The 24,167-nt window shown below is 37.6% G+C and overlaps 1 protein-coding gene across 1 annotated transcript; it reads right to left on the bottom strand.

Moving 5' to 3' along the window:
- On the bottom strand, positions 1–23,956 carry TTC38 (tetratricopeptide repeat domain 38). The gene is made up of 14 exons (XM_062592723.1): positions 23,835–23,956; positions 20,405–20,482; positions 19,593–19,674; positions 19,235–19,406; positions 17,959–18,132; positions 15,354–15,429; positions 12,830–12,949; positions 9,616–9,675; positions 8,481–8,519; positions 7,575–7,656; positions 6,446–6,611; positions 2,987–3,146; positions 2,783–2,856; positions 1–1,925 (listed from the first exon to the last, which is right to left on the bottom strand). Exons 1-14 carry the CDS (start codon positions 23,856–23,858, stop codon positions 1,832–1,834), a joined length of 1,401 nt encoding a protein of 466 aa, XP_062448707.1. The 5' UTR covers positions 23,859–23,956; the 3' UTR covers positions 1–1,831.
- Positions 23,957–24,167: the final 211 nt, after the last annotated feature.

Genomic DNA, 24,167 nt, shown 5'->3' with positions numbered 1-24,167 from the left:
TTAAGCATATCTGAATTTATTGATGCGAAGTAGGCAAAGTTTTAAATCACATTATATCAAAAGTATTATAAATGTAATTGTCACTTTTGTTTAGCAATGGATCACTTACACCTACACACTTCATAAGTAGCCAACAGTGTTCTCTGGCTTTTGTTCCCTAGGAAATCTGTTACAATCTTTGAGTAAAATTTATTTGTCCAAAAGCATTGTTATAAATGCACTGATTAAAAAAAGGCAATAGTAAAAAGATTACTGTGACTGTAGCAGACAGTGGGCCAAAGCAAGGCCATGGCCAGATAGATACACAAAGGAAGGATGTACCTGAAGTATAGGGAACTACAACTGCCTGCAGGATTCAAAAAGCTACAGGCAAGGACTGAAGTACCCTTGTCTGGTTTCACAAGTTATCATCGCATTAAAAATAAGCTGACTATTCTTTTCTCAAAAGAGGGCTGGGGCAGAAGGCTGGCAGCAAGACACTTTCAGGTCTTAAACCTCTATGCAGGAACTCCAGGTGAAATACAGTGCAGTGTGAGCAATATAGGTGGTAAAGCTGGAAGAAGCTGTACATGAGAGGGGGCTGCTGTGGGACCCAGGGAAGAGCCTGAGTAGGGCGAGAGGGAAAGGGAGGCAAGTGTGCAGGAGACATTGATGATGTGATACAGAAGCCAGAGTTCAGGCACCTGAAGATAGTCCTATTTCCATTCAGAAACAAGATAAGTTTAGTTTTGGTTTGAAATGCTGTCTTTCTTCCCTTTGTTAGGGATTCTGAATTGCTTTTGCAAGATAATCTGTTACCTTTGCTGTACTGCAAGAATCCAGAGGCAGCATCAGAGCTTGTTATCACCTCACTTAAATGAGGAGAAAGCTTTGTGTCAGTTCTCATTAGCTCTCTCTCTTCGTAGAAGCTCCCTTCCAGTCTTCACCTGTACTGAGATGTCTCAGTGTTCTATAAAGTGCATACTGTGACATTGGTTTTAAACTATACTTTGCTAACACGCAGTGACTTGGTGCTGTTGGGATCATAAAAAGGCCCAATTTTCCAAAAGTTGAGATAAGCACAAAAACACCAGTTCAAACTAGCATTGAGAAATATCACTGCTTAAAGAGGGAAAAAAAATCCAGCCTTTTTTTTTTCTCTGAAAGATCTTCAAGTGCCAAAGGAGTACATTAAAATACTTCCAATCAGCAGCCAGCAATTGTCCCTCATGTTTGGTTTCATTCACATAATAGTTTCAGAAAGCTCTGAGGCCCCTTTTTTAAGGGAAGAAGCCTAACATTTTATGAGAGGGAGCTTAGAAAATATGCACCTGGAAAGAGATCCTGAGTGCAGATAGATCTGTAATGCTAGTCTGTGACCCATGGCCAGGCAGTCTAGAAGCTTTGCACAGAAATCAGTTTATGCTTGTATTGCATTTGGCTCTTTATTTTCTATTACCTATGCTTAAAAAGCCTACTTGAATTACCTGAACACTTAATTAACAAAGTAGCAAACTGGGCCAATAACTGACTGATGCCTACATGCATCTTCATAATCAGGTTACAAGGGAGTTTTCAGGCAAAAGTACCAGAAAAGCAGTATCATAGGATGCTTTGGAAAGCTGTGCATTATCAGCAGGGGAGCTTATTCCCTGGTGGAATAAGCTAAGTTACAACCTCCTGAAACCGAACAGCTCTCCTTTAAAAAACAAACAAACCAAACAAAACCCCCCACATTGTTAGGTCTCCAGTTCCTAGGGAGTCTAGAATGGTTTATAGTGTCGCATGCCCCCCCCCCCAAATGTTGATTGGTAAGCTCACTGCCACTTCATCTGAAGCACACAAGAAGGATCTAGGCCATTGAATGAACAGCTGCTGCCTTCCTAATAAGTCGCTCTGTCAATGGTGAATTTGGTCTCATCATATCACGTTCTCTCAGTAGGCATCTGAGAAAATAGAGAAGGAGGAAGAGAGAGAGAGAGAGGAAGGTCATGAGTATAACATCACATTTTCCATAAGATCCCCAGCTATATCATTGTAAGAGGAAGGAAAGAGCACCTGGGACCTCTTCTTGAGGTACAGAACTTCTTTATAAGAGACAGGATGCATCATGCTTAGAGAAGGGAGCAGTGCAGCAGCAAGCAGGAAAACTAGGAAGAAGAAACTCTACCATTTGGCCTTTGCAGTAAGTAAAGGCAGGACAGTTTTCTTTTCAGCACTGAGATGAAAAACAGGCACTCAGGGCTCAGAGTGCACAGAAGACTCACTTTGATTCTTTTATCTAATCTTTACACACCAGAGAGACCTTAGCAAGGAGAACAGGCAAGGCCTCATGTTGTCCTAAGAATCCATTCTTTAAAGCATGCAAGCAGAGCCAATGTATAAATTTTTACAGAACTCAATATGGGTCACTGAGCAACTCTTACGATTTGTACTAGAGCAAGCTCACATATCTGACTCTAACATATTTCCCAATATCGTAGATATGTTACCATTAAGAGGGACTTGATTGTCAGCAGTTTACAGAAGTTTAGCAATCCATTAACTACACTGATAAACAGGCAAGAAGCACAACAGAAGCAAGAACCATTTAAAAATCAACTGCTCTGTAACACAGATCATTCATCGAGAATGTGAGATGACTGGGAGGTATTGTACTTTTTACTCCTAATTAAAGTTTATACATTTAAATTAAACGAGTGCATAAAATTTCAGCTTTAGTTTGGTGTCCCAGTATACTAGATACTTCTCATTTTTAAGAACAGTACCATATCCACAAATATTTAACAGAAAGAATACTTACTTAGCAAGGTTTTGTTTGGCTTCTGATTTACAGTTTAAAGCAGCATGGATCAGTAACTGGCTGAAAACATCTCTCTGGAAAAACACAAGCACAATTCAGTTTTTCACTTCCTAAGAAAGAAGTGTTATTAATAATGTAAGTGCTTAGCAGGCTACTGGAAGAGGATTAAGTCACATTAAAAAGCCTTTTATTGATCTCTTTTACCTGAGCATTGCTGCCTCCTATTTGGATTAGTTGGTAACGGATTGGATACAGCAGATCTACAGCTTTGTCATAATTTCCATTTTCAAACTCCACAAGAGCCTGGCATAGTGGCAACCCCAAACCTGGAGCCAAGGAAAGCTCGTGTTCTTCACAATGTGTTCTGTAGAACAAGAAAGTGGTTAAAATCCAATTTAAAAAAATATAAATATGTGTACTTTCAGTGCCAGTCTGTCCCTGCCTGCAGATAGAACTATTTTTTATCCTGCAAAGCCTGATGTTTCAAGTACTTTATTTAGATAATGGGTTTTCGGTAGTTATGTTACTTTCACCTTTTTGTTCCTGACTTGCTGAAGTTAGGAAGCCTGTTCTCAACATATTTGCTAAAGGCACAGGCCCAATGCCTCCTGCCTTCGCAATATAGTTTTGCGTACAACGAGTAGAACTTTTGCCTGACAACTAGTTCAATAATGACCCTTTCTGAAGGGTTTGGATGACAAAGTAGAAACAATAGTTTAAGCAGGTTTTTCACCACCCAAGCCCTTCTGGTAGCAACTTCTCCTCTCAGTGCACACTCTTAGAATGAACAGGCAAGAACAGGGAAGAGGAGAAACAGAAACATGTCTCCTTAAATACAGCTAGGAATAAAACCACATAGGAGTTACTGTCTGTCTTCCAAAACTCATTTCTCTAGCCAGAAATTCTGCACAAGTTGCTATCCTAATCTTCCCACCAGAGTATCATACTGCTAGTTCTCTGTCTGCATCTCTGTTAGAAGTGGCTAGCAATTTCTTGCAGAAAGCTCCAAACAGTAACCTCACAAAACATCTCTGTTCACACATGTCAGCACTGCACTGTATTTCAGATATAAACTGTATAATGAATCACAGCTCTCAAAGTCTACCCTCTTTCTCTTTTTCCAGACATGACTACTCAGGCAGACTGCTGGTCCACAGCAGGACACAAACAGCCAGGTGGCAGGTCCACAAACAGCCAAGGAATTTCATCTAGTTCTTAAGGTAAGTTTTGTTTTGTATTTTATTTTTTAGTGTTTTTATCTTAACAATCTATGAGTGGGAGAAACATAGCAAGACAACAAGCCTGTAAAAGCAAGTATAAATACAAACAGTCATTGTTTCCGATATTAAAAAACAAACAAAAAAACCCCCAAATAGCCAGAATTACAACTCTTCAGTCCACAGACAATACTTGCACAGGCAACATGGACGTGTGTCTTTCCACTGCCATAGCAGAAGCTGACAGTGACAAGGCCTCTTGAGATAGCCACATCATTTAAGTGCCAAAAGGTTGGTTGGTAGTGCTGGAAAAGGGGAGGAGGGCTTTCTATACCAGCCTGTATAGTTATCTCTGAGATTATAGTGCACATATTTCAATGTTTTAAATCAAATCAGTTGCTTAGAATAGATTTTTTTGGTAATTTTTGCCACTAACCTTAAAAGTTAAGGGACTAGAGTACTAACCATAGTCTCTGGCTACTTCTGTTTAGAGGGCTTGTAACAACAGCTGAGGGCAATGCTCCTAAGCTAAGTAGCTTAAACTCACTGAGACGAAAATGTGATTACATAAGAAGTACATAAGGTAAAAGCAAATGGAAGGCTACACTACACCTCACCAAATGCCACATAGGTAATTTAACTCTGAAAAAATATGCATGTGCATGCTTTCCATTAGGATCATCTTTCTGAGAGAAAGGACAGTAATATAAAAAAATACAAACAAAAAGACCTCCACAAATTGTTTTTCAAGATCTGCCTTTCAAAGCACCAAGCTTTCGCCTAAATCCTCTGTACTGGCTTTCTACAGTCACTTCTACAAATTTCTCTTTTCTCCCACTAGATAACCACTGATTTTTCAAAATGCAGGGTTGCCTATATATAATTCCTTACAAAATATAACCTCCTGGGAAGTTATAAAATGCACATCAACTGTGCACCTAAATACCTAAGCATATGTTTCAGCTCTCAGAAAATGCACATGCATGGAAGACTGATTTTACTTTCTCTTGCAATCATCTGAAATACTGGTTCATGAAGAACAACATGAACCCCTGAATTAAAACCAGAATAGCATTTCCATCCATGAAAATAAGCATACAATATCAACCACCAGAGAAAGCACCACAGAATAGGGTGTTTTTTGATTTATTATTATTTTTTTTTATTTCAACCTTGGATTGCAAAGGCTAGGGTAAAAATAGTAATAAAAATCCAAGGATGATTGGTGTTTGCTTAAGTAAGAGTTTTACCACTGCCTTTTAAGAAATACAAAACACATCTTAGAAATTGTTTAGTTACTACATATCCATGATATATAAAATTAATCTTTTACTATATACTAGCTTTACTTTTTACTTTGCTTTTACACATAGATTACTAACTCAACCTGGTTAGTTTCCAAAGTACCTATTCTTTCCATAGTTAGTTAGAACTGACTAAATTATTAATTGGCAAGCTAAAAAGCAATACCAGAACTCATGGGCTTACACCATGGAAAGCCAAAATTCACAAAATTTACAGCCAGAAAGCTGGGGAGGAAAGGCAGCGGTGTGATTACAGGGACAAGCAGGACAAATAGAGATGTTATTTGACAGTAAGTTATGAATTTCCTTCCTTACAAGCCTATTTCTCAGTTTTGTATCTTCAGTCTCAATCTCTCCAAACCTTAGCAGCTTCCTTTTCACTTTCTGTTGGAGTTGTTTAACATCTATACATCCAAAACTGTCAGTCACACTGAGAGAGTGTGACTGGGAGAGATTCTATTTATATTCTACTTATAAAGCAGTTATATATTTATTAGTTAGGTATTAATCTTTTGTTCTAAGTTTGTTAAAGAATCTAGCCAGGTGGTCTATCGCTTACAGCTTTGTAAATACCTCTGACTTCGGTGCTTAAAATGATGTTTCACACATACCATTCAAACCTGTAACTTGCTTTTAGGATCTATTAATTACATTTATGTATTAAACCTAAAAAGTAATTTACATTTACTTCATATATAAAGAAATATGACAAAAACATTTTGTTTAGTTGAAATATTCAAATTCTGTAAATACTTGAGTTTGAATACAAAATACTTTCTAGTGTTTTCAACACATCTAATAGTAGTTACTAGAATATCATTACTAATTAATGCACTCTGACTAAAGAATAACCTTTTAAATCAGAGCAAAAAGAACCACCACAAACAGCTGACAAGCTGCAGAGTGTCCTTATTACTATACAGGTGAAATATTTTCACCCTTTGTATGTAACATAGCTTAGTATGAACCCACTAAAAGGAAATACATAGCAAATGTTCAAGTAGTGTCCACAACCTCAAATATAGAGGACTTCTATGTAACAAGATTAGAATCCCCTCTAGACATTGCCATATATTATTGCCCTGAAGTTGTGAGGACAAATTATTTATTCAATACAGTGAATTCATACTTCACTTGCTTACTTGGCAAGTTCCTGAAGAGTTGTTAAAAGCTCATCAGTAGTTTTGAGGTCTTTGGCTCCAAGTGAGGACATCAAGATGTGTACATCATTAAACAGGAGAATGTGATCTTTAGTGTGCTGCTTTGTAAGCTTGAGAATATTGTCCCACCTGTTTCCAAGCTTTACACCTATGAGTAAAAAAATTTTCCAGTAGAAATGCCAGATGCAAAAATATCACTTTGCAACATATGTTCACTTTCACCTAGCATAAATAACATTGCTAATAAACTTAAGAAACTTGTCCCTGATACGGCAAGACTGCTACAGCCACAGACTGCTATATTTGGGCAAATAGTTTGTTGACTGTCAGTAATTTTTCACCAATACTCTAGATTGCATTACATGAGATCCTGGCTTTACTATGAGATAACTCATCTCTTCTTGGGAATTGTTTTTATAATGAGTCACCTGTAGCAATCAAATTATACAGACTGGTAAGATGGATTTCATACACAAACTCAATTCATCACTAGAATTTTAGCAGAATATTATAAAAATGACTTAATTCCTCCCCCCTGCACCTCAGAAATCTAATATGTGAATTCTAAAAGTTAAGAAAGAAGTCTCTGGCTCTTTGTGTACACTTGTATCTCAGTGGTGTAATACATATGTACTAGTTATTTCAATCAATATCAAAATGTGAAGTTAAGTATTAGTATTAGCTGATTTGAAGTTTGCTACAAGGGAAGCTCTACAGCTTTTCAGGGGCTTATGTATTTGATTCTTTAGCCTCAGATCTCCAGCAACAACCAAAGAGAAATTTGCCAAAGTGTGATCTCTGGTAGCTTGTGCTGAAAGAAATACTGATGAAATACTGTACTGGCAGGTGAGGAAAAAGCAAAACAAAGCAAACAAACAAACAAACAAAAAAACTCACAAAACAAAAAACACTCTTGGGAAGAATAGAGTTTATGCACTTTATTATAAACTCCAAATTGAGGCTTTTCTCAAGAGGAGAATTTTAAGATTTCCTGTGTAACACTGACCAACCTTGCTCTACAAATCTCTTTAGGTCCTTCTCCAATGATCAAGGAAAAAAAAGGGGGGGGGTATTTCTCTTACAATTTAAAAAAGAATGACTGGTATCCTACCTTCCAAATGAAGTCGGTAGAGCATAGAAGAGTTATCTACCACATCCAGCATGCTTCCGCTTGACAGACACCGGGGAGCAATCTGCAATCACAGGTATTTGTAAGCAGCCAGTGCACTGGTGAGAACTGAATCAGGTAAGTCAAACTTATTTTCACAGTACAGAATTAATTTTATCTTCTTATTCACTAAGAAATAACTACTTTGCAATTGCCCTGATTGCATCTTTCCTGAATACTGCAATTTGCAGAGACTAACATATATGTTTTGTTTCATTTGTATTATTTTGCCCATTCTGAAGTTAAATCCAGTAAATATTGGAAAGAACCTAATATGGTGGTGACCTCTAACACAGAGGTGTAAGTATTACATCACTTCATCACTTTTCCAAGGTTAATAGATAGAGTCTACACAGCAGGTCTCCCAATACTTATGCTATTTTTACAATCTTTACAAAGATATGCTATCTGATTTGCTATTACTTATTTAAGAAGATTGTTTTGAAATCTGGACAGTAAAGAACTATAATAAATTAACAGTGAATGAAAAGATATGTTTATGCTGACCTAGTAGTTAACATACAGAATCAGTTCTCTTAAAAGGTAATTTGACTTTATAGGAAATATATTTTACATTTTTTTCCCCCTCCAGGACCAATACAGCATAAGAGACGTGGACAGACTAGAAAACTACCAGTGCTACCCCTGTAGCTCCTAAAAGTACAACTATACAATGCTGTGTCTTTTGGGCAATCTACCAGTTGAAAATTTTTCCCCACAAATATTGTAATAGCAGATGTAAATAAAATATGTATCGCCCACTGTGACAGCCTTCAATCTCATACAGAGGGAAGGAAGCACATACGTTCCTCAGTGTGTTCTCAGTAAAGAAAAAAGCCCTCTACTCACATGATTGTCATAAATCGTCAAAGCAGCCTCATATTCACCCTGTAAAAGTAAAAGGGACTGTGTGGTTAATATTAAACTACAGTAACCAAAAGTGATTGGTAGAGTCAAACATATATGTAATGTTAATAGATATCATGGTATTATTCCACAGCTGCCTCGTGACTTGATCAAATAACCTGAACTAGGGAAACTTAGAGGTATTAAATGGAAGAACTAAGATAAACTAGGATTTACTTGGCAAAATAGTAAGTATAGTTTCATTTAATGATGGATAACAATATTGCTCTAAGTTAAACATGAGGGAGAAAGACAAGATACTACTTCTAGTCCTAATGTTCCTTTTAGTGATCTTTGCAAAAATGAGTGCATCCTGAAGTGTGTGCAAAGACACAGGAAGAAAAGTAATTTTAAGCAGGCTGCAAAAAAGTTGTATAGACATAAGGTAGCAAAATAAACAAGCTATTAGTCTAATCCTGGGAATTATGCTTCTTCTATGTTACCATTACAGAATATAGACAAGTTACACCACGTTTTCTAAACAAATTACACTGCCTTCCTGACAATATCTTATTTGTCTCCCTAGGTAAATGAACCCCACAAATGCAAAGCATTATAAGAAACATAATTTCTGCATTGCAATCTGACAAGTTGGGTATCTTTTAAGCATTTTTATAAAGTTCTTCAATAAATATGAAATCTCTAAGAAGAAGAAGAATTAATAACACTAAATAGATCAGTCCTACTGCCTCTTTCTTACAGTCTTTGAGGCAGCAAATTAATATTGAATTTGAAGAGAATTTTACCTTATTTTTTTCTGAAGATAGGAGAACCAAGTTATTTTTTCTATCAAATAATTGTACCAAATGTAAATAGTGAGAATATTTGATCTTCAAATGTGTAACAATCTCACAACAATTTTTCAACACTAACAAAAATCTTGGAACTTTCTCCAATGTAACTAAAACTTTTCAAAATAACAACAGACTATCTTACAAAAAATGGCATTGTGTTATTTTATAAAAACATCCCTTCAAGTAGCTGGAAGCCCCTTACCACCCATAACTGCCTTTTAAATAGTGTTAAATAAGTTATCTATCTCGACACTATAAAATATCTATATGAAATTCTCTCATACCTTTTCGATAAAATATAAAGCCCAGTGCCAGTAATTATGGCAAGCAAGTATATCACTGTTCTGGAAAAGAGAAAAAGTTATTTGCAAAATAATTTCCCCTTTAAATCTATCCAGTCAGATTTTTGTTTTCTTCTTCAGTAAAAGCAAGTACTTCATGAAATAAAAGGGACAAGAATTTTATACCAGCTGGCCAAGATACCTTCTCACTTGATACATTTGCTTTTGTGGCTATTCAGAGAGATATCTGAAGCAATTCTTTTCCCACATCATTTTTCAGAAAGGAATTGCATTCAGATCCATCAGAAGATTTCATCCTTTTTTGGCATTTATTTTTCAACGTTGAGGGGGGAAGAAGTGTCAGTAATGTGAGTAAGGTTTGTCTCATCTGAAAATGTAGATGTATAGTCTAAAGTGGTCCAGAGAGTTAGAGGAGAAAGATACTCATTTTATGAGGGCCATTCATCCGTACTATCCAGATAGTCACATTAAGCAGAGAGGAATCACTTCTTAAAGGCATGTCTCACTGCTGATCCCAGAAGCTAGATTAGACATCAAACACATAGGCAGGTCATGAGACAGTATGAATATCACCTGGACTCTATTAGCTTTGCACTGTTCTCTCCAGCAGTTTGAGTACTCCTCCCTGGCCTACAGTTAAGACTCACTGCCATTCACTTTTGTGAGTGCATGAAGAAAAGAAACAGGAATGTATTTCCATAACCTATTGGTGAAAATTAAAATATGAGCAAGGTTCCTCCCTCTTCTCCCATTCTTTCTTGCCATCGTAGGTAAAAATTAATCTTTTCACAAGTGGAAAAAAACCCACTCACTTCTGATAAGCACAAAGGTTCCCAGTGATTCTCAGAATTTTACAGTGCTCAGGTAATATTAAACAGGTAAAGATTACCAGACTGCTTACATCACAAAACAAACCTAAGCAACTGAAGTAGTTAAGTGCTTGGTGTAAACCTGATGATGACAAGTTTACCACCAGGAACTATTCCAAATGTCATACAAACAAGAATACTGGACTCCCTCCTCATGAATAAAATGAGGCCTTTTTTTTGCTATTGATTTTGAGTCCTGAATGACTCAAAATTGCTATGTTGACCTAGTAGTTAACATGCAAAAATCAGTTCTTTGTAAAGATAATTTGACTTTATAGGCAATATATTTTATATCTTTATTTATTTATTTTTCCCCAGGACCAATACAGCATGAATAAGAGACATGGACAGACTAGAAAACTATCAGTGCTACCTCTGTAGTTCCTAAAAGCACAAGAATCTAGAGTCTCAAAATTGAGACTCTAAATTCATAGAATCAAAGAATCAGTAAGGCTGGAAGGGACCTCTGGAGATCATCTAGTCCAAATTGCTATGGGAAAGCAGGCCAATGGGCTGCTAAAATAAATAAAATAAAGCAGGTTACCTTATTTATGTATAAAGGTAGTCAGGGAAAGGACAACAAAAGAGTAGGTTATGAGAACTCATTGCAAGAGTGCTGTAAAAAAAAATCCATTTATAATAAATAGCATTTGTACAGAGGCCTCTTTGGCAAGATATTTTGCCTTGCTTGATTTTTTACTGAAACATACATATGAAATGAATGGCATCTGCTTTTTTGCAGTGGGAACAAAGAAATAAAGCCACCTAGGAAAGAAAATATAGCCATTCTTATTGGGAAGGAGAAAAACAAATTAAACGGAAGAGGAGTAACCTAAATGTGTGGCAGTATAGATAGATTATCTTAGTCATTAAAAAACAAATAAATAAAGATTCCAAATCACCAGGCCAAATTCATGCAAATTCATTAATGTCCTTGGAGCTCCATGATCTTTTTCACATGCTGACATTTGAACATTCTGTGTTCATAATGGCCAAGATGAAAAACACTGCATGATTATATTATCATCACAACACTGTCAGCTGTTATAAATCTTAGCTATACTGAGTCAGACATGAAGGTGTGTCACAGTTCTGCTTACTGATCTTGCAATTTGTTTTATTTGGATAAAGGATACAATTGCAGGGGCGTGCAACCATTTTAAGAAAGAGTTCAAAAGGGATGCAGAAGTCAAGGACTCATTTTGAAAATGGCTGGCGTGATTTTGAAGGTGTCATCTAAACTGTCAGTCCTTGGTATCACCATTTTACTAAAACTGGAATGCCAAAGGACCAAATGTATTCTGAGACATGACAGATTTGAAACTCAAGTGAGGGATCTGAAACTTAAGTGACTACACTTCCAAGCCTGATTCCTGAATAGTTTAACTTAAAAAGCAAACGCACAAGAAGTCATTTTAGCCTCATTATCCAGCCTTCCTCTTTGGGTGAGGTGGAACTGCCCACTGCAAGAATAAAGCTTATCTGTGCAGCCGGCAAGCTCAAATAACTCTCAAAAAACTCTTGCGGCTTCTAGCAACTCCAAACTCTACTGACTTCTGCTCTGCATATGGCACGCACTTAATCATTAGTAAAACATACACTGTCCAACACAAATAAAAACTAAGCTGCATTTCCAGCAATACTCTGCTGAGATATGAAAATACATTGGATATATAAAATAATTTGAGTAGACTTAAAAAAAACAGAAGCATCATTTCTCTTTCCTTTATAGTTGATCTTTAAAAATCATTCCCTATCCAGAAGCAAACATGAGTGTTTAATGAGCCTTCCAAAATGTCTGCTTTGCATTATTTCACAGCTCATCTTAGGTTATTACAAGTTTCATGCCTGATGTTTCATCTGTCAACAATGATACTGTCTTTATGAAATGTGATTTATCTAGCCAGCCCTACTCACTTAGAAAACAGGAACGGTGGTGTTTGTACAAACTACACTCTTGCTCAAAAGCAGTGTTTATTAAAATATTTCTAGCTAAAGTAAGACAGTGTGAAAGGACAGACTTTGGGTGGCTCTAGCCTACTGACTTGTTTGGCATTTGTATAACCTCAGTATTCCTAGTAAAGATGGCTTAGAAGTAATCCAAAACACACAACCCTCATAAAATGACATTTTTTTCCCTGACTCTTGCTTCAGAAATGGCATGGATGATAACAGCACCTGAATCATGGTTTCCTCTAATTTATAAAATTTGCATTGCTTGTAACACCTCTGTGGGTGGAAAGGAATTAAAAAAAAAAATCACTGAATTTGCCTAGAAGAGAGAAAGACGACCTACAAAATTATAAAGAAATTATAAGAACACGTACCTTCCAGTTGTTTTCAGTTTCTTTCATAAATGCTAATCCTTTCTCCACCTCTGCTTTCATTTCATTTATGTGAGCTATAGTATGAACAGTCCATGCATCTGTCTTATTCACAGCCAAGGCCTACAAGAGAGAGAGAAAAAAAGAAAACACGGTAAAGCTTACAAACCTGTAAATAATCATGTTTATTATTGCTGATACAGAAACTAGAAGCTATTTCTCGTTTGCTGTGTGTTAAGTATATCACTGAACTGTTCAGGCCAACCATGGCCTGGAAGACTGATTTGAACAGAAAAGGGAGAAAACGTTTATTGGCTGACTTCACTTCCTCATTTCTACTGCACAGAGATGGACAGCTGCAAAACAGTTTTAAAATGCAGGCTTTAATGATGATTATCAAATGTCATTTTTCTTCACAGACATGAAACCAATATCAGTCATGAAAAAACTGCATGCATAGGCAAAAACATATTTTTTTTCATCCTCCTTCTCAATACAGGGCAAGTTAATAATTTAGTTTAAAAAAGAAGCAAATAAGCAAAAGTAGCATTGTTCCCTGAGTTTTGCCTGTAAGAACATGGTCAGTTTTGAGTATTGAGCAAATTCCTCTTTCCTGCTCCAACAAGTTTCAGGCTTTTTATAATGCTAGTCGTTCAAGTTAAATGATTAGCCTTTGTTGTCACTTTCAGCAATTTGATGTGTAACAGAAACTTGGCAAAAACACACATTACAGATTATAGCTGAGACTCTTGAAGGACAGGGATGATTCTGATGACTGGAAGTAAAAAGAAAAAAGTAATTACTATCTTCATGAAAAGAGAACAGGCAGACTAATTTTGACCCCCCAGAAACATTCTGGAGTTAATTGTTCAAGAATCCAGCAGCGAGCAGTTAGAAAACGGGGGGGGGGGGAACCAACAACCAGGATGGATTGTCAAGAGCAGATTGCCTTAAACCAGTCTAACATTCATTAATAGCGATAAATAGCCTACTACACATAGAAGAACCAGTAAATAGGACATACACTGTTTTAGACATGTTTTTGGACACTGTCTGACATTCTCATAAGCAAGTGAAAGATATATAGTTAAGATAAGATTGCATGGTATGGCATAGACTGAGAAATCTCTCTAAAGAATCAACTGTCCTTTATGAAACTATGTATACATTTCCATGTTACACTTTCTCTCTTCACTATTTCTACTAACATTTGGGATGATGGAGAGAGTCAGTCTATGATATTTGTGGAAACCACTACCCAGTGATAGGCTTCAGGCAATGTGGAGGACAGGAACAAAATTCAATATGATACTGACTGATACTGACACTTCCTTTGGAGGAATGATCTAAAATCAACTTGTAAAAAAAAAAAAAAAAAAAAAAAAAAGGAATATGTTACATGAATGAATAAATAATGAAATAATGAATGAATTAATGAATAAATATTAAAATACAGAACAGCTAACTGTATTGTAGGAAGAGGACAAAGCTCATCACATAGGAAATAAAGGTCAGCATTCTGTTCTAGTCATAGAAAGGCAAATTCTACTCTTGTTAGCAGCAGTGTCATATGTAATAGATTAGAGATAACTATTCTGTTGCAGCACTGATGAAGATTCAACTAGAAAGGTTAATCCACCTTGGACTCCACATGGAAGAGAAATGAACATGCTGAGAAACGTATAAGCTGACCTAGGTTTACATGATCCTTCTTCGGAGCAGGTGAATAGCCTTGGTGACCTCTTGGAAGTTGCTGCTAGTCCTAACTTTCTAAAATGTCCTACCGAGGAGTTAAATTGTTTCCATTCATGCAAAAACTAATATTTTGGAGTGCTGAAAGTCCCTTGTTACATAGAGATGCAGACTCCTTCATATCTCCCTCTGAAACTAGGAGATATATAGATTTCTGATCTTTTACTTTCTTTTTGAAATAATAAAATCAGATTTTCTACTGTTAGCTCTAAAAGATCTTCAATAGCCTTTAAGATAACCCAACAAACCCACAACAAAATCACAAATACAGAATCACAGAATGGGTAAGGTTGGAAGGGACCTCTGGAGATCATATAGTCCAACCCCCTGCTCAAGCAGGGTCACATACAGCATGGTAGACAGGACTGCATCCAGGTGGGCTCTGAATATCTCCAGAGAAGGAGACTCCACAACCTCTCTGGGCAACCTGTTCCAGTGCTCTGTCACTCTCACAGTGAAGAAATTCCTCCTCATATTCAGGCAGAACTTCTTGTGTTTCAGTTTGTGCCCATTGCCTCTTGTCCTTTTGCACGGGACTATTAAAAAGAGTTTAGCCCATCCCCTTGACATCCTCCCTTCAGATACTTGCAGACATGGATAAGATCCCCCCCTCAGTCTTCTAAACATTTTCACACATTTTAATTTTAAAGCAGTTCCTTATATTTGTTTAGTTCATTTTGAATGTCCCTTAACCATATTTCTCAAACGAAGATTTCCATGCAGACTGTAATTTAACTGCTCTAAAACTTTTTAGCACCAATAGCAACCAGTTTACCTCATAGGCAAGCTCTTCAGCACGATCAAAAAAGTTTGTCTCCATCAGTCCAAAAGAGTAGTAGCCCTTCACATAGCTAAACAAAAGGAGAGGGAAAACAAAAGCAGCACTTCATTCATTTAGAACTAATTTAAGCCAGGAAAAAAAAAAAAAAAACTTTAAAAGTAGTATAATTCAAAGGAATTCTTACTATACAAGTTATAACACTGAACAGCAGAAAGAGGTCAGAACCCATGTATTTTTTTCAAATGAGTGTCTAACAAAAGACTAACTCTTCCTCATTCCCAATAAGCACAATAGTCAGAACATGTAATGTACATATTGTGCTGGTAGAGTGTCATGTGGAACTGTGAATACAGCATTTTAAGAAAAATAACTTTTTCAATGCTAAACTGTAGAATATACAGGCAATATCTAAACTCAATGTCTGTTTTCCTTAACATAGTCTAAATCATCATTTTATCATTTTCCAAATTTAAAACATTTAGTAGCAAAATGAATTTTACCAACAGAGGAGGGAAAAAAAGTGCCCATGAGTGTATTAAGAGTTACAGTAGTTAGGGTGGGGAGAGGGTGTTAAAATACCTTACAGTTTCTGAAAGGTGGCTATTCTGGCTTCCATGACCCACCAGGCTGCAGCTGGTAAAAATCAGCTGTTGGGCCGCTGCTGCTGCTGGCAAACTATAATGCTATTTTTAGATTTAGAGAATGTAAGCTTGCAGAAAACAGAACAACTAGCTAGTTCTCATAGGAAGTGAGAGGCCCAGGGACAGCAGCATGGGAAGCAGTGACATGATGCACATCACCAGTGTCAGGCAAACTGATGTTTATATCTTTGTACAGGCTGGAATTAACAGAGCTGAACAGAACAGTCTGCTGATTTCTTAACAGTAGCAAAATGCAGAATTAATGGTTAAAAGCAAAACAGTGTTTCTCCCAAAGTTAGCTGAATGTCTCAAAGGTAACATGTATATATGACTCTAGCCTTCTGCACTTTCCAGAGTGCTCACAAAAAGCAAATATTTTTACGTGAAGTGGCTCTTTAAAACTGGTTATTATCGTTGTCACTTCACAACACACCCTCACTAAGCAATATAGGCTCAAGGTAAAGGAAAATTAGAGATGTTGTGTACTCTTACACAGATACCTGATTTGGTCATTTTAAGAAATATTTAACTCTTATTGCATTTGCTGATTCATGGATTGCAAAATACCATGGATAGGTTCTCTATTCTCAAAGTATCTGTTGTGTTTTTTGGTTTTAAACTCCTGAGGTAATGGAAATAATAATCTGTGTACAGATTACACATAGTACATTGTGTATGATTAACTTCAGGAACTGAGATGAATAAAGGTTGTTTTTTTTCCAGCAAAAGTAAGTTTCAATTCATATTTAAGCATGTGCCTATTGGTTTTAGGATGTGGGGTACCTTCTGGGTTTTGACACTTGAAGAAAAACTTGGCACATAGATATTCTTTTCTTCTTTACAATTAAGTAGACAACAACTTGAAGTTTTGTAACATGTGCATCTGGAAAATTTTACAAAAATGCAGTCAAAACTGCTGAAGAGTTTTTTTCCAGTAAATAATAATAGAATACTGTAGTTGGAAGAACAAAGAGTTTCAGATTTTTCTGAGTTAACACTGCTAGAAAAAAAAATGTCTGACACTGCCTGCTATCCCATGAGTTGTGGGGTGCACAGGTTAGATACATTATTACTAATGCTAACATTCAGTCTATTCTTCTTTACACAGCTTGTGGAAAAGACAAAAAGAAAAAACTGTGTTGAATACAGAGGTACTATGTATTGGTCTACAGTAAAATTCATAGAATATTCAGAAAGTTATGGCTGCCTGTGGATGGCCAATACATCTTTCTCCCTCTAAATGATAAATCTATGTACATAATAATGTACATTTTTACATAAAGTTAGAGGCTTTTGAATAATTTAACAGGTCTTTAAAACTATTTTAAAACTATATATGGCAGGTCAGTTTTTATAAAAGATCAGCATGTCAACAGACTTATAGTATCCTGAATAGTTTCAGGAAATAAAAGCTTTTGGGACTGAACTAATGATACTAAAAAGAAGTCTATTCTCCTTTCAGTCTTTGCCGCACTACCCATTATGAGATATCTCAAAATTTTATTTCAGAATTATACTTTGATGTTCTAAATTGCAACTCCTTTCTTCCTTCCTCCGATGTGCTCTATCATCCACAGTGTGGGCTCTGGGAAAAAAATTGGTCTTAACAGCCCAAAGGAGTTTTGGCACTGTCCTCAGAGAGCCCAGAATTTTATCCTGTACGTTACAACACATGATCCATATATGATAATAAAAAAATTATTAATTGAGCTATAGCTCACTTAAAAAAATAAAGACCTCCCCAACAGTGTTAGCAGCGGTATAGGAAAAATGTTCTGATTGAGGTCAGGTTGGATTCACCTGCCCCTAAGTTCGTCTACAACAAGATAACAGACACCGCTATTTAGATGTGTCTGAAATTAAAAAAAAAAACAACCAAACAAACAAACAAAAAAAAACACACAAAGCACATGCGTACACCAGATACGTGGCAATTTTGAAAATAAAGCATGACCTACTTGCTGAGAGGAACATCAGGTGTCCAGAAAGGATAAACCCGGGCAACAGAATCACGCATCTGTATATGATATCCAAGGTAGAAGTAAGTGTCCTGGGAAAATTTGAGGGCTAGCAGGTCAGTTGGGTAGCTCTGTAGAATCTGTTCCCATAGGTCACAAGCTTTTGGAAGCTGGCTAGAAACAAGAAACTATTTGAATCACTGAAAGACAGGCCTACCTACCTCTACTGTCACTACTAAACTCATGCTACTCTGAAAAATAGAAAAATTGACATCAAAAGATTTCACCTTGAAGGAATTTCTTAGTCTTTTTATTTTAAGGTTTACTGTGACATTGACTTCACAAAGTACCTCGCAGGAAATCATGCAAACAAATGGCTTGTGCTACAAGCCACACACTGTAATAGACAAGGCAAATGAATCAAATTTAATTCATAAATCTAAAGATTTTTCTGCATGGGTCAACTTTTGTATAAAGACCTGTTATGCTTAATCTAACTTCACACACATACGATCATCTTTCTTCACCTCTAGGTGCAAATTAAAGCCACGGGACCAGGGCTTCAGTAATTTTCCCTCACGTGTTACCTCTGTTAAAAAAATGTGAGCAATAAATCTGTGGTCATCTATTTGCTTGACAAACAGATAATGGAAGTGAATCATGTGCCATGCTTTCTATAGAATAAATAGATTTGTTATATTGAACAAAACAGTAAGCCCCACAGTGCCTCCAACACGGTGCTATCTCCCAATTTTACAGACAAAATAAAGCTTCTGTTATAGGGAGGCAACAGAGAGAAGCAGAAAAGTCTGTAGCTTTGATTTTGTGAGCCCAAGTCTGTATGATATTTTACTGGGCCTTTGGAGCATTTAAATAGTTTCTCAATTTTAAACCATTTATTCCAATGATTGACCTATGACAAATTTTTAAAAAGGAGTGTTTAATGACACGACGTATCAGCAATATAGCATTTGCTTGCCTGTGGTGCTGCTGGCTAATTAGTCATGGTGCATACCATTTGGGGAGATAAATTCAAGAACATCTGTCTATGTGTCATCCTGATCTTTTGCTAGATCTCAATTAATGTCAGGTAATACTATTTTTGAGTAGTGCTTCTATTTGTGGTTGCTAAAATCTTCAGTCTTTCACGTAAGATGAAAGATGGCAACATGACAGCAAATGTGATACATCCCAAGGCAGTACGCAGTGGGTAGCAAGAAGATTCTGAATGGTCAAACCAACTCCTGCCTCCTTCCCTAGAGGGACTGCCACTTACCCATTGGCAAACATGTCCAGAGCTGATACATGAAGTTTCTCCCGCTCAGTCAGTGGCTGTGATTTTGCAAGTGTCATCATTGTTCTCACTGCACTGTCCAACTCTTTGTTGAGCCGCACTGAACTTCCGGTGCCAATCAGCTCCAAACCATTAGCGATGACATGTCCCATTGCTAGAGAAACCAGCACATTAGAGCTTTAGATATAGAGAATTACAGGTAATTTATCTCTACATAAATTCTCAAACGGTTTTGGTTTTTTGTTTGTTTAAAAAGGGACTGTCTTGTAGGCAAAAAGTAGTCCTAGGATTTAGGACACTATCCAGCACTATCAATCAATGAATTAAAGGTTATACTTACTAAAATTTGGATCTGCTGCTTTTAACTTGGAGAGACATCCCTCAATACCTCCTAGATGCTCATCATTGGTCCAGGTTGCATACTGTAACAGAGAGAGACAATTGCTAGAAATCAGATGACGCTGTACTTCTTTCCATTATCCCAAGCAAGTAGAATTCAAAAGTAAGCAATATAATTTAGTAAAAGAGAAACTTAACTTTCAGATAAGAGTTAGCTTAGCAGAACAATAGATAAACTAGTTTCCTTAAGGCATTTCAGCAAGTAGAACTAATAATCTTGGTTTTGATGTAGTTTATGTTGAGTAATTTCTCCAGTGCTAAGTAGTATGAACTGGCTGGCTGGAGTTTTTCCCCACATTTAGCATAGCTCTCTGCTACATTGATTTTTTTTTTTTTTTTTTTTTTTTTTTTTTTTTTTTTTTGCTGCCTACTAATGCCTGGCATTTGTAGCCATGCGGCAGCCTGATTCTGAGGTTTCTTCTTCTCTCCTCAGCCACTTTTTGTCAAGACACTTGCATGAATGTAACATCTTTGAGTCCACAACCTTCCTGCTAGGTTTGGCTGAAATTAGCTAACAGATTCACACATTACTGGGAAGAACCAAAGGACACACACGTACACACACACACACACACACACACACACACACACACACACAGAGTCATTGCTTAAGCTTTCCTTCATAAAGAAACTAAACTAAAAATAGCTTGTTTCTAATCTTTCAGTTGATAAGAAATTTATAAAAACACATGCAGTGAACACTGTTTCACACACAAGTTCCTTCGATTCACATTTTCTCATTTTATGTCATACCTGGGTCAACACAGCATCAAATAGTTTACAAGCTTCATTGCTAGTAGTGGACAGGATAAGTCCAGCATCCTGCCAGGCCTGCACAACAAACAAATATGAAAGGGCTCATTTCACACATTGATTTTTCCAGATGAAGCCAACAGACTTTAAAAAGTGATCATATCTTTAGATGTTCTTCAATCATGTTATTAAAAAAAAGAAAAAGAGCTGGGAGAACAATGTGTGGTTATAATTACAGGAGATAATCAATTAAATGGGGTTAGCAGGGGGAATTGTACTCGTGGAGAGACAACAAATTCCAGAATTCACAAGATTTCAATGGGCTATGCACCTTGCAACGAACTATCCTTAATTCAAAACACTTCAATTTTTGGCTAGTCTCTCTGCTGCAGACAGATCTCTTCTGAAGTAGTAACATGGTAAAATAAAAACCTGCTTTACTCTTTATGAAATCAATACCACAAGTAACACACAGGCCACATAATCTGCCTGAGTAGGTTGGTATCCACCATGTCACTGGATTGAAGCCAACAAGTAACTGGACCACAGATTGTGCACAGTCCTTATGTAAAGGAAGAATAATGGACATTTGATAAAGCTAAAATGCAATACCGAATCAAGCTGTCACAGTTTCTTAACAAGTTATATAACACTAAGATATCACATCTCCTACAGTCAAACTGCCAGAAGATTAAAAGAATTTATTTTACTAAGTGGGTGGTAGATGTGCTCTTTACCCAACAGTGGAATTAGCTGCAGCAAATTAGTTCAAGGCAGTCTTTAAGAGTGCTCTTGTAAGTATCTCATGAAACAAATGAAGAATCCAATGATTATTCCAAAATGCCTAACTTATTCATATGACTGCCTAGAGCCAATTGGCATTTTATCAATAACTGCCTGCAAGCTCTTTTCTTACACAGGATGGCTGCACAATCAGAAAGCCTGTCATTTTACAAATGTGAGTGCTTCCCTTCAAAACTTACTAACATTCTTTGAATACAGTTTTCACATATTCCAACTAATCACTCTCCATTCAGCGGTCCTATATTGAACCTATTACTACCTTTAAGATTGCAGGCGTCCCCAGTACAGACTTAAATTTAGCACACCATGTCCCTGTCTAAGTGTATACACATTTGAAGAGCTATACTAATCACTACAGGATCACTCTTATTCATTATTGCAGGATATATATACAAAAAAGACCTGGAGCAAGCTAATTCATACTTCTCTTAATCAGGGATTATTCCTTGTGTGTTCTGCAGGAATTTATCTAGTTCATTCTACAGTTTAAATAATTTCCTGGTTCTAATAATTCAACTGTCAAAAATTTCAAGTAACCAGGCAAGGACATCTATTTTAATAATATTCTAAAGCTTTCTCATTGTGACTGAATTAAAGGCTCACATGCCAGCAGTTTAAGTACACAAGTGTTCAAATTGCAACCTTAGAAGACTACACCAGAACATAAAGTTATGTATTTTCTTAAAAATAAATAAATAAATCACACTGCATCACACTGCATTAAGAAATAGGGTAAGAAGGAAAGTGAAAAGGGTTAGGCCTACTACTTATAAGCTACCTTTCACGAAGCTCTGCAAAATAGACCATGAACCATAGGCTGATAATCACTAGTTTTCATACCAGTTTCTATGCGAAGTTGTTTTTTTGTGCTACCGCCCGTCTTGCACAACAGTTGGAAGCACTTTCCAAGTGGAATATGTTATCCCATTTTGAGGAGATTTGTAATATTAAGAATTGTATGAATGAAGTAAAAACGAAATTGTGTGTGGGCATCAGAAAAAATAACAGAACAAAGGTTAACAAAAGGCCAGTACCGATAACTAAGATTTTCTTCACAGTTTATCAAATTGAGGAAGGTGTTGTTTTTACTGAGGTGAGAAAGTCTGGGCTCTAATAAAGCCACAGCACAGATAAATCAACAGAGCCTCACTCTGACAACAGGAAGATTACAGCAAGGTTGAGTTGTTTCATATGTGCCATTACTTTTCATGTTAACCCACCAATAAAACAGACTTTAGGAAAGAACCACTCCATAAATGTTCAATCCTAAAGGATATAAAAGATATGCCTGAAACCTACTTTGTTGCTGCCAATTGAGAACCTAAGAGCCATGATGAGGATGGAAGAGTCAGCACCTCTCATCCTCTGTATCTCACCTAAGTGACTCTCACCAGACTACCTGGACACTGCTTGGTTTTTGTGCTTGTGTGTACACAGGTGTGAGATTCTGAGCAAATGAAATCTGCGACAGAATGAAGTGTTCATAGGTAAAAATCACCTTGAGATTTTGTAAAACAAGTATCGCTGTCCTCTTTTCTAGTGTCCGGCATCGAGTTTTGTTGCCTTAACTTCCTGCAACCTTTCACTCTAGAACAGATTGTTCTCTATAATATTTCTTGGAGGAGAGTGCCACTGCCTTGACCCTTTATTCTGCTTTTCGGCAAGGTCAAAGCCTTGCCCTTTTTCCTGCTTTAAGATGAGAGTTTAGTTATGAGAGCTGGTGATTTTTTCATACCTACATCCCTCCTGGAGGCCCAGCTAGCTCTCAGGAACCTCTGCTTCTTCCAGGTTGCTCTTTGCCCACTCCCTATCACTCTAGTGGTAGTTTTGCAGAGCTCTGGCATTCACAAACCTATGACACTCCCAGAAGGTCTCGAGCACTTCTTTAGCCTCCTCTCCTAACTTTTTCTTACCTTATATATCAGCAGGGATCATGCTGGCACCTCCTTGGACCTCTCAGTATTTCCTGATAAAGGGCCCCATTAATAGAACTCTTTCCAAGTTAAAATTATCTCTTTTTTTAACCAGTAACATGACAGTACACTTTGAATCCCTCCAGATGTGGCTTCCTCTGGAAGCCTGAGCTATCTCTAATACAACAGACTACTCTCTGTTAAGTGTTAAACTTTGAAAATGCCACGGTATGAACAAGCCACAGCTTTGGGTAAGAAATTAAAATAAATAAATAAACAAAAAAGGAATAAAGGGAGTGAAAGAGAGAACAAACTGCACTGTGCAGGATAATTTGAAATCTTAGAGCTGGAAAGGAGAACAGCAGGTAAGACATGTAACCAACTAATAAGGAAGTAGCTACCGCAGGCAGATTTTGAACCCTGAGCATCAGCTGGTTTAGAGCTCACCTAGAGGGCTCTCTGCCTCGGGGCACACGAGGGACTGCCAGGCACGGCCGGGCACCCGCTCGCACAAGCGACAAAACGCGGGGACTTTCACCCCCTTGTGCGGCGCTATTTATACAGAGGGGAGCGACCAGTGACTCGGAAGCATTTTAAGGTCGTAGCAGCACCCGCGGCTCACCTCACCCTTACTTTCTGCGTAAGGTTATCGGGAGAATAAGCCAGGGTGAACTTTAAAGACAACTCCCCTCTCCCCGCAGCGCGGCCCTCACCTTGCAGTCCCTCAGCGGCGCCATAGTCCCACTACGCAGCACCTCCGCAGACACCACACTGCCTCCTGCCCCGCGGGAGACGGGCCGGGGCCGCCAACGGCCGGAGGCGGGGCCGCGGGGCCCCGCCCCTCCTCTGCCCTGCCCTGCCCTCCCTCCCGGGCGCCGCCGGGGGGGGTCGAGGGGGGCGGGGCTGCGGACCAGCAACTCCGGCCAGCATGGCTCTTTGCTCCTGCGGCCCTCAGCTTGAACGCGGGCAGCGCTGGGGTTTTGACAAGCCAGGCTGGGGGGGTTATTTCGTTTTAGAGTGGGAGGCTGACAGAACGGGCCGTACAA

The sequence above is a fragment of the Rhea pennata genome, chromosome 1, assembly GCF_028389875.1.
Source record: "Rhea pennata isolate bPtePen1 chromosome 1, bPtePen1.pri, whole genome shotgun sequence".
Taxonomy (NCBI): Eukaryota; Metazoa; Chordata; class Aves; order Rheiformes; family Rheidae; genus Rhea; species Rhea pennata.
This window is presented reverse-complemented; position numbering and strand designations above follow the sequence as displayed.